The sequence below is a fragment of the Polyodon spathula genome, chromosome 4, assembly GCF_017654505.1.
Source record: "Polyodon spathula isolate WHYD16114869_AA chromosome 4, ASM1765450v1, whole genome shotgun sequence".
Lineage (NCBI taxonomy): Eukaryota > Metazoa > Chordata > Actinopteri > Acipenseriformes > Polyodontidae > Polyodon > Polyodon spathula.
In genome coordinates, this window is record NC_054537.1 from 60,306,536 (window position 1) to 60,318,122 (window position 11,587).

At 44.6% G+C, this 11,587-nt stretch overlaps 1 protein-coding gene across 2 annotated transcripts in view; it reads right to left on the reverse strand.

The window, feature by feature from the left end:
• The window catches only part of LOC121314699 (tyrosine-protein phosphatase non-receptor type 3-like), a 154,571-nt gene extending 143,673 nt beyond the window's left edge, over positions 1–10,898 (reverse strand). The window contains exon 1 of one of the 2 annotated variants that reach the window (XM_041248224.1): positions 10,748–10,898. In XM_041248224.1, coding sequence (XP_041104158.1) covers positions 10,748–10,802 — 55 coding nt within the window. In that variant the 5' untranslated portion in view covers positions 10,803–10,898. The remainder of the gene's footprint in view (positions 1–10,747) is intronic. The other variant, XM_041248223.1, reaches the window with a different exon arrangement.
• Between the last annotated feature and the right edge of the window lie 689 nt (positions 10,899–11,587).

Sequence of the window (11,587 nt, forward strand, 5' to 3'; positions counted from 1 at the left end):
AGCCGGAGTTGTTGTGTAGCTCGACTGTCACTGAGAACTGCATTACACCAGTTGAGCTGAGATTTTAATACTCAACTACCTCGGTGATCCAGTGTAATATTGCAATTTTTTTTTTAATTATACAGAAGAACGCTCTACCAAATTTTTGTTTTAATACAAAAGTCTTTTTTTTTTTTTTTTTTTTTTTTTTTTACTTTAACTGCTAAAGACATTTAACTTCCAAATGCTTTTCCGATGCTAATAGAGGCAACATATACAGCGCATGTCTTGATGATGATGATGGTGCTCCCTCTGCTAACCATACCTCCTGTTCATACTCAACATTGATTTATGCTTTTCACAATTTATACTGTACTATTTTATGTCTTAACTTGCACTTTTATTTTTCATCTTTGTATTTCTGTTGATAGACTGTGAAGGGAGTTTATTTTAAAGAATATGAATATTGTTTCAGCTTTGAACCTTTATAATACAGTAACGTAACTGTGTTCTTCGTACATAATAAAGAACGGAACCAATTGTGAATTTATATTTGATCTCTTTGTACATTTTAGTTTATTAGTTGCAGTTTGGGTGAGATTTTATTTTGCATATTAAAATAACCACACAAATGTACTACTAAAAATACAAATATCAAACAAGCTTTATCAGGCAGGTGTAATGTTAGTTTACTTACCGTAATCCTGGTTCTCTGAAAGAGAAGACGACCACCAACAACATTATATATGGGATAATGTATACCAGAGCCGTCAGGAGGGAGAATGAAGGGCAGCATGTGAGGGACACTTCATAATCGCCTAACGGAGGTTAACAGTGCAATCGTGGAACCTCTAGGACTCTTGTGCCTATTGAAGCTGCAAAAAGGTAATTAGCGTAGTCCAGCTAGCCGCCATACAAATATCAGATAGCGAAGCCCTTCTGAAGAGAGCCCAAGATGTAGCCAACCCTCCAGTAGAGTGTGCGGCTACTCTCCCAGGTGGGGGCAAGCCCGCAATGTCATAAGCCTCAGTGACCGTGTCAGCAATCCAGTGTGACTGTCACTGCTTTTAGAGGGGCTGTCTTAAGGTTAGTACACAGTAACAGACAAAGAGCTGGTCAATATGACACAAATCTGTTGTCCTATCTATGTAACATCTCAATGCCCGCACTGGGCAGAGTGATTTTAAACTCATATCCTCCTCTGTAGCAAATTGAGGTGGATGGAAGGACTCCAGTTCCACAGATTGATTCATGTGGAAGGCTGTAATCACCTTGGGGAGGAAAGCAGGGTTTATACGCAGTGAAATTCTGCTGCTGTCATCCCAAATACCTATACAGGAGCTGTGCACTGACAGCCCCTGTAACTCACTAACTCGCTTAGCAGAGGTGATAGCCAAGAGGAAGGCTGTCTTCATAGACAGGTGCTTCAACTCTGTGGAGTGAATAGGCTCAAACGGGGCCTTTGTGAGCCTTTCAAGGGCCAGACCCATAACTGGATCTGGCAGGTTCTGGATGCCAGAGTGCCTCCTGTCTGACTGAGGAGATTCAGACGAAGCTGCTCCAGCATATTTATGTGGAGGCATGTCCAGCTACCCAACCAGGTGCCGTGGACTCCTCTGCCTTCCCAGACTGTGCCCCAACCTAAGTGGTCATCACCACTTGGCGAGTTAACACCACTCCTATCTGCATGCCCTTGCGGAGGCGGGAAAATATTCTCCACCATCTCAGGGCCACTGAGCACGTGCGAGACGGTGTCTGTTGCACTTCGGGTGTAAACGGAACGCATTGAGCCATGCTTGGAGCAGGCACATGTGTTGTAGACTCAGCTTTATGGCTGATACGGCTGCAGCCATCAGACCCAATAGTTTTTTTAAACCGTACTAAGGGGATCTTTGATCCCTGTCGAAACAGGGAGAGACAACTCTCAATAGCTGCTACTCTGTCATCTGACATATACGTGCATAATACTGGAGTCCAGCTGGAGTCCCAAATATATTGTGCACTGCACTGGTAAAAGCCGACTGTTTACAATGTTGATGGTGAGGCCCAGCCTCACCAAATGCCGTGTCACCATTGCTGTGTGAGGCCGAACGGCAGCACAGAGAACTCATAAACGCTTCCCTGAAAGCAAAGCGGAGATACTTCCTCTGCTCTGGACGAACGTGAAAAAACGCATCCCGCAAGTCCAAGGTGGTAAACCAGTCACCTTGTCAGACGGACTGGAGAACGATGAGTCAGCATTTGGAACCTCCTTTCCTTTAGGAACTTGTTGAGGAATCTTAGGTCTAAGATGGGGCGGAACCCATCATTCTTCTTGGGAACTATGAAATATCTCGAGTGGAACCCCTCTCCTCAGGGTCTGATAAGTACTCTGTGCAAGAATGGGAGCAAATAATGAGAGTCTATCTCCAGAAGAAGGGTTACACAGGGCATGAGCTGGTTGAGGAGCTGGAAAGCAAATTGGTGGGGATGTGGTCAAAGTTTGGCTGCGCAATGATCCTTTGTTAAGTAGCTCTCATGATTCTGTTGCTGTTTTTAACATCTTGAGACAGCATTTTAGTGAATCAATTCACTTGAGCATTTCATTGGCCAACTTCTATGCTACTAAGCCAAAACAAACAGTGTCTTGGATAATCAAAGTCTGGAAGTTGCTGTCATGTTCATTTGCAATTGTCCGGACAAAGAATTGGCTTATGTTTTTAAAAGCAAGTCGCTGAGTAAATGAACAGCCTGTGAGGTGCAAGAGAGGTTAAAGTTTCACAGGGAGCGTAAAGCTGCTTCTAAAACTTTGTCCCAAAACACTTTGATTACTACTGACCACAATCAGGTGGGGGTGGGTCCTCATGCATTTCTTATTTGCACTTTATCCTTACATGAATATGTAATTCTGGGCGTTCCTGCAGAAATTCGCAAAAACAGGGTATAGTGCAAATGAGGGATCAAAAATATTGTAATATAGGTTGCAGGTGCGTTGCTAAGTACTGTATGTGAACTTGCCTCACGCACTGAATGCATGCCCTCCACAGGACTCCCCTGGGTCCTAAACCCTACTAGGTACAGACAGGGATTGCAGTAACCACACACCAGGTTGGTCTTTTGCAGACATTAAAGGTTTGCTGACATAAGGGGGTCTTTGCTCGTGTATTAGTCAAGCCCCCAACTTCAGAATTGCGTTTTGGGGTTAAATTTCTTGACTTATCTGTAGCCAATATGGTATATTAGATATTATCCTATTACTTGGAATGACAACATTGTGAAAATCCTCTTTTTTTGTTTTAATCATTACTTTCCCATTTGTTTTGTGGTATGTGATGGTAGCATTTTCACATTGTGGCCTTGGTCAAAGAAACTAAGAAGCTAGTTTATCAGCCAATCAGTGTCATCTGTCACTTTTCTAAGCGCTTGTCACAGCTTCCAAACTATTTCTATGTGCTGTCTTGATGTGGATACGTTTTAAAATTACAACATTTTGGTGAACAACACACGTTTCTAAAAATAGAAAAAAAAAAGGTTTGTCTGTTTGCTACACATGGCTGTGAAGCCATAGTCAAAGTAATAATCTGGTGGCATGCCTGTTTCACTGCTAGCTCAACACCAGAAGAAAAAGGTTGGCCCCCCTCACAACCCTCAATTCTGGTACTTGCAACCAGGGTTGCCAAATGACTCCAGAACTTACTGACACTTTAAGGCGGGTCAGGCCCTTTAACTCGCCTCTCTAATCACAAATTAATTGATTTTATTGAGCATGTAATGTGAGTGTAGAGTGAGTTTGTTGCTAAAGGAATGGAATTGTTTTGCTAACTATTACTAAAGCACACAGCTGTCTGGGGGTGGGAATTACTTCTTGTGAGGGTCGTTTCCATCAATCAGACCTATACAGCCTGCTGATTTGCTGTATTTGTCTAATTGGGACTGGACTGTGTGAAACAGAAATAAGTATTTGTGACAGAAATACAATGAGTTCTGGTTGTAAATCTCCCTCTCAACATGTGAGGGTGCTAAATAGCGAAAGGAAAAGTATCTGGATGGGCTGGCCTGACAGTTCGTTTCCGAAGTCGGGAAGTCGGTCAGCCTGGATGGAAGCAAGACTCTGTTGCAGGAACGTATTGACCCGGAAGGTAAACGAGGTAGCAGCTGCAAGCTATAGATGCAGCTGGAATCATTTACCAAGGGATCATGCGGGGTAGCATAAAAGGGGCCAGAGAAACGCTAATCTTTTTCTTTGCTTGGGTTTGCGCTTTAACCTGGAGGGACCGAGAGAGCTGCAGTAGTGACTGCCAGAGAAATAAAAAAAGAATGTAAAAGAATATTCATGAGTGTTTTCTCCGTGCAATACACATCATTGTGTATTGCTGGGATTTATTATTTGGTTGCCAGACCCGGATTACAATTAAAACCACTTTCCTACTGGATTACAATTGTTTGTGATTGCACTGCATCACCTCTACACCTGTTCACAATCACCGGCCAAATTGCCACACGTGGTGTCAGAACAAGGGATGGATTGCAATGCACTGGCGGAGCTGCTGGAAGGTCTGGAATACAGACGGGACGTAGAGGAGAGAAGGGGGCCCTAACATCCCGGACGTTAATTTTGTGTGAAGGATGAGGAGGCATGTTAACAATACTGCGCGTGACGGAGTGGAGCCCGGACAAGTGTTCAACATTGCCACACGTGGTGTCAGAACAAGGGATGGATTGCAATGCACTGGCGGAGCTGCTGGAAGGTCTGGAATACAGACGGGACGTAGAGGAGAGAAGGAGGGAGGAGTGTTATATTGCGCTCATTGAGCGGGTAGGGCTGGCAATGTCCACAGTGCCAGCTCCTACCGCAACACCAGTTATGTCCGCACCAAAGGCTCGGGCGATGAAGATGTTGGCGGAGGATGACCCGGAGGCATACTTGGTGGCATTCGAATGGCTGGCTACCACTGTGGCTTGGCCGAGGGAGTTCTGGGCGAGCCAGTTGGGACCCTGCCTGATTGGGGAAGCTCAGGCAGCCTACCAGGCTATGAGTGACCTCAACACCACCAACTATGACCTGATTAAACAGGCCATCCTTCGCTGCCTCAGCATAATGGCAGAAACCCATCGGGCACGCTTTATGGAGTACCGAACATCCTCGGAAACATGCCCCAGAGGTGGTCGTAGAGCGGTTGCGTGACCACATGGTGCACTGGCTGACCCTGGAAAATAAGACCGTAGCACAGATGCGAGAGGCAATAGTGGTGAAGCAGTTCTGCCATGTGGTCGGCGCAGATACCCAGGCGTGGATACGGTGCCACAACCCTGACACCCTGGAGGAGGCCGTGCAGCTGGCGGAAAACTTTGAGAACTCCGTAGCTTCTGCCCGTGTTGAGATCCTGTTGGCCCCTGCCCTTCGGAGCAGCCAACTCCTACCTCTCTCTCCTCCAACACCAACCCCACCATCTGTCCAGGGACCCAGACCTCCGAGACCACTGACCCCAATGGGCCCCCTTGCCTCCCCCCCATGGAGACCATAGCAGCAGCGGGACAGATTCTTAACCCCTGTTCCCTCTGTCCCCTCGATTTGTGCCACTAATCAGGGCATATGGCCAGGTCATGCCTTGCTGCCATGGAGTGTGACGTGGCCACTTGTAATAGGGCACCTGAAATAGGTAAGCATGGGGAAAATGGTCGGGAGGGGGCTTGTATGATAGATGTGGGTTTAGGTAATGTGAAAATCCGTGCAATAGTGGACATGGGTTGTGAGCAAACCTTAATTCGGACAGCTCTCCTGGGCGGTGTGTCATGGCGGCCACGAGGTCAGGTGGCCACCTCCTTTATCCATGAAGACACAGCAGCAAACCCCACCCTAAAAGTATACTTATCGGTGGGACCGATAAAATGTCACCTCGTAGTAGAGGTGGTGGAAAGTTTGCCACACTTTATTAACAAATAAAGTTTGTTATTCTGGTCCGATACTGGCCAAAATTCCAAGAATTGATGAAAATAATGGCAGTCTCAGCCACACATGTAAACATGGCCTGGAAGAAAGAAAAGGGAACTGTGGCTGGCTGGCGAGTGGATAGAGGCCCAGAGACAGACTGCAGTTAAAAAAAAACACTACTTTTATTACAAAAACACAAAATAAAAGTGCACAAGAGCAAAACAAAAGGATTCAAACACAAATAAAGCAATACAAAAAGCAAACTTACAAAAATAAGGTTTCCAGGCTGGGCAATGCCTTCACTGCATTCAAAATTTCAAAAATACAAACAAACCAAAAACCACCAACCTTCTTTCTCAGCTCCCTCCTCTCAAATGAGAAGTAGAGGCCTCCTTTTATGTCAGGTGGCTGGGCGCTGATTGATCGTTAATTAAGTTAATAATTTAATCAACTAATCAACCCCAGCCACCTGAACATAATAAACCCAGGCAGGTAGGGGAAACTAACCCCATCCCTGCCAATTTCTAAACGGCAGAGCTTTGCTCTGCCACAGGAACGAATTGGTGATGTGTTTCTTTTCACCCTGAAATGTTTTCCCCTATTTTCTGTCCTAGAAAAATGAATAAGGAGAGATGGACTGAAAAATGGGAGGGAGCATCTTTGAGACAAGGCTGGGGTCTGGTGGGAAAGTGCTTGAATGGTAACAAACATCAGTCAAAGGGAGTCGGAATTCAATGTGACCGAGAGGGCGAGGGCTAGTATATCCACATTTCAGTATCAAGGGGCGATTACTGTATAGAGTAAATCTAGCCACGGGCACAGGACAGCCTGTAACACAATTATTGGTTCCCCCGTCTTGTCGGACCAAGGTCATGAGGCTGGCTCATGATATCCATTTTGCGGGGCACCTCGCAGCTGAGAAGAAGAGGGAGCGGATATTGGCCCTATTCTATTGGTTAGGTCTTCATACTGATGTGTTGAGATATGTAGCCACATGTCCAGATTGCCAGCGAGTATACCTGGTCGAGTGCACCCCGACCCTTTGGTTCCACTGCCGATTATTTCCACCCCCTTTGAACGTATTGCAATGGACATAGTGGGCCCTTTGCTACCTTCTGTCTCTGGGTATACGCATATATTAGTGGTGGTAGATTATGCAATGCAATACCCAGAGGCAGTTTTATTGAGATCCACTAGCGCTGCTGCAATAGCCAATGAATTAGTACCGATTATGGCAAGAGTAGAACCCCAAAGAGATTTTGACTGATCATGGAACCAATTTTCTGTCTAACGCAACAGCAGGTGTATAAAATATTAAAAATACGTCCCATCAGGACGTCTGTTTATCATCCACAGACAGATGGTTTGGTGGAACACTTTAATCAGACCTTGAAGTCGATGCTGAGACGGTTTGTAACACAAGAGCAAAAACATTGGGTATCACTTCTTCCTTACCTCCTTTTCGCAGTGAGAGAGGTGCCAGAGAGTCGATAGGGTTCTCCCCCTTCGAGCTCCTGTATGGCTGACAGCCTTGCAGCATCCTTGATCTGTTGAGAGAGGGGTGGGAGGAGCACAAAGGCTCGTCCGAAAATGTAGTGAAGCTTGTGCTCCTACTAGAGATCGTCTGGATTTGGTCGGTCATTTGGCTCAGGACAACCTCAGATTGGCTGGGCACCGACAAGAGCAGCATTACAACAAAAATGCACTAATTAGAACCTTTCAACCAGGAGACAAGGTAATGCTGCTACTTCCCTCATCAGAATTGAACTTGTGTGCTAAATGGCAGGGGTCATATGTGGTGATTTGGGCTATAGGGAAAGTGAATTATGAAATTAGACAGCCCAATCGCCGTAATGAACTTGAAATGTAAATTTATTAAAGTCCTGGCAGGCAAGGGGGGGGGGGTCTTGTTCATAGTCCCAGGCAATATAGAGGATGATTTAGGCCCCAACTGTCCAAAGACTCCTAGCACAAAAATCATTTCGATGGGGGAACAATTGGTTCCAGATCAGCAACAGGACCTGCTTAAGCTTATTGAGGACTTCAGCGATGTTTTTTCTGACTTGCCCAGCAGAACTAATTTGGTTGAATATGACATTATCTCTCCACCAGGTGTCATCTGCGAGAGAGACCATACCAAATCCCAGAAAGTCAACGAAGTGACGTTCGCAAAGAGGTATGGGACATGCTCGAGCTTGGGGTGATTGAGCCTTCCAGGAGCAAGTGGTGCAGTCCTATTGTCATAGTGGCCAAGTAAATTTCAGAAAGTTAAATGCTATTGCCAAGTTCAATGTGTACCCCATATCTCGGGTCGACGAACTTCTAGATAGACTGGGAAAAGCGAGGTTTATCTCCACTCTGGACATGACAAAGGGATACTGGCATATCCCCTTAACCCGCAGCTCTAGAGAGAAAACTGCATTTTCAACACCAGAAGGGCTGTTTCAGTTTAAAATCATGCCGTTTGGGCTATATGGTGTGCCCGCTGCTTTTCAGAGACTGATGGACCAGGTTTTAAGCCCACATCATGAATATGCAGCAGTATATATTGATGACGTGGTTATTTACAGCTCCACCTGGCGAGAGCATTTGACTAGGATTGCAGCCGTCCTTCAGTCTCTATGGGCAGCCCGGCTGACAGCTAACTTGAGGAAATGTGCATTTGCAAAAACAGAGACTCAATATTTGGGATTTTTAATTGGGAATGAAAGGGTGAGACCCGTAGTCACCAAAATCCAGGCTTTGGTTGACGCAGCGATGCTCAAAACCAAGACTCAGGTGAGGTCACTACTGGGATTAGCCGGTTATTACCACCGCTTTATCCCCGAGTACGCCACAGTAGTTAACCCGTTAGTTGACCTCACCAAAATGAGTGCTCCAAATTTAATTAAGTGGTCAGCTGAGTGTCAGGGGGGTTTGATGAGATTAAGCATAGACTTTGCCAGGCCCCCACTGTTATCACACCAGATTTCACCAAGAGATTCATCCTCCACACCGATGCGTCGGATGTAGGTTTGGGTGCTGTCTTGTCCCAAAAGGCAGCTGGAGTAGAACACCTGATACTGTACATCAGCAAAAAGATGCTACCTTGGGAACGCAACTACTCCGTAGTCGGAAAGGAGTGTTTGGCCATTAAATGGGCTACTCACTCTTTACAATACTCCCTGTCGGGGCACTCGTTTGATCTTGTCACAGACCATGCCCCACTCAAGTGGTTAAGCATGATGAAGGACAGCAATGCTTGAATAACTCGATGGTATCTGGCATTGCAGCCCTTCATGTACCATATGACACACTGTGCAGGAAAGGACCATCAAAATGCGGATTATTTTTCCCAGAAGGGGGGAGTAATGGGAAAGGTAGATTCAGCCAAGGGTATCTTCAGCTCCACTCTGAGCGGTGGGATATGTTAGAGAAATACAATTAGTTCTGGTTGTAAATCTCCCTTTCGAAAAGTATCTGGATAAAAAAGTATCTGGACTGGCTAGCCTGACAGTTCATTTCCAAGGTCGGGAAGTCAGTCAGCCTGGATGGATGCGAGACTCTGTTGCAGGAACGTATTGACCCGGAAGGTAAACGAGGTAGCAGCTGCAAGCTATAGATGCAGCTGGAATCGTTTACCAAGGGATCATGTGGGGTAGCATAAAAGGGGCCAGAGAAACGCTAATCTTTTCCTTCACTTGGGTTTGCGCTTTAACCTGGAAGGACCAAGAGAGCTGCAGTAGTGACTGCTGGAGAAATAAAAAATAACATAAAAGAATATTCGTGAGTGTTGTGTTTGTTTGTATTGTCTGTTAGTAACTGTCTGTGTTTATTGAACCACCAGACAGCTAACACGTATCCGGAGCTGTCGCCTTGGGCCACCACAAGCCGGATAATCGCTGCACCACTACAGTCACAAAATAACATTGTTCATCACACACCACGAGTATGACCACACGCACCCAGAACTGGTGACCGTTTACCATATTATTGTGGGGCAGATACTTCTGTGATTATTGTTTGGGACTGTAACCCTGTTGTTATCTCCGTGCAACATCGTTGTGTATTGACCGGATTTATTATTTGGTCGCCAGACCCGTATTACAATTGTTTGTGATTTCTTCTGCACTGCATCACCTCTACACCTGTTCACAATCACCTGCCAAATTGCCACAGTATTACATTAAAACTTAACCCCAAGGTTTAATTAGAAAGAGTGCAGGTGAGTGCATAATTCTATATAACGACAGAATGGTACTATTTTGATACATATTGTTTACCATATAACATTTCAAGCAATATGATTTTAATACAGGTTATGATGTTCTCCAGATAGAATTGCCACCTCAGTGAAACAATTGAACACAATTCAATTGTCACCCACTTTACGTGCTGATTGAACAGCAGTTAATTTGTTGTTTAGTGGCAAGGTAAAAAATCTGACCAAAATCAAATAGCCACAACCCATTGACTGTTTGCACAGCATAACAAAATTATCTGAATTCGATCCTCATCACTAACCACCATTACAGTAACTGTGATCGATTTTGATAAATCAATAAATAGGTTGCTATATATTAACTAACCATTAACAAAAAATGAACTAAATTTGGCAACAGGTTTGTAAGAGTGTAAACTAAAAAAAAGTGTTCACTATATAGACAGACAGATAGGCAGGTTCAGTGAATAAGTGTGCCCATTTTGAGTTATCCAATGAGTGCTCAGGATAATTCTTCACTTAGGTGAAGAGGTGAGTGAAATATGTTTTTCCATGATGTAATTCCTTAGTAATTTAGTTGACAGGCCTTCTGTATTGTGTAATCCTTGACTACCACATTGTCTCAATCCACATTGTTGAATAATATGTGTACTTACCACCCTCCTCACTGGATGAGGCCTGGTTTTGTAGAGCATGGTCTTCCACCATCATTGTTATGTAATGTTATCTCCCTTAATTAATTTACCATCCAGGTTCACACTTTACAAGTTACAGCTAATGCACACGGCAAAGTTTACCGCAAGGTGTGAGACGCTGTAATGTAATAAAGCTTCCTTGGCAGGATGTGCTTTCATTAGTTAGATAGTGAAAGGAAACCTGAGAAACAGGTATTTACACTTCTTACAATGACAGGGAAAGCAGGTAAAGGTATCCTCCCTAAATGACTGAGAGTATGCCTGCCAAGCATCACACACACCCTAAGAAAGCATGTTTATTGTTGTATTTAGACCGACCACCCCAATTTTCATTGGATACTGTGTTAATACAGCAGAAAATTAAAGGTATAGGCTATACACCATCTGCATTTGCCAATATGTCACTTCTTACCTGTTTATTATTATTTTAAGGCTTACTAACCAATTTACTCTGAAAAGACCCCTACATTTGAATTTGTAAAGCAAGGTGGTTTTAGAATACACCGCTAGGGATGTGCAGCTGTTATTTCTGTCCCCACTGAAACTAATATTCAAAAGAGGTTTTTCCATTTCCATCCTACAGTTGCATACATTAAAACTGTACGCCACTTGTGGCCATTTGACAATCTGACAGCAGTAAGAGGCTATCATAAAGCCTGCAGAGGTGTAAATGGACTAAATGCATTCTTCTGGTTTAAACTGAGCCATAGTGGCCCTCCTGCCTCCTCTGTTACATTTTGTATGTGTGCAGCATCCAGATAAAACTATTGTAATAGGGTATGGGTTAGGGCTACTGTGGGA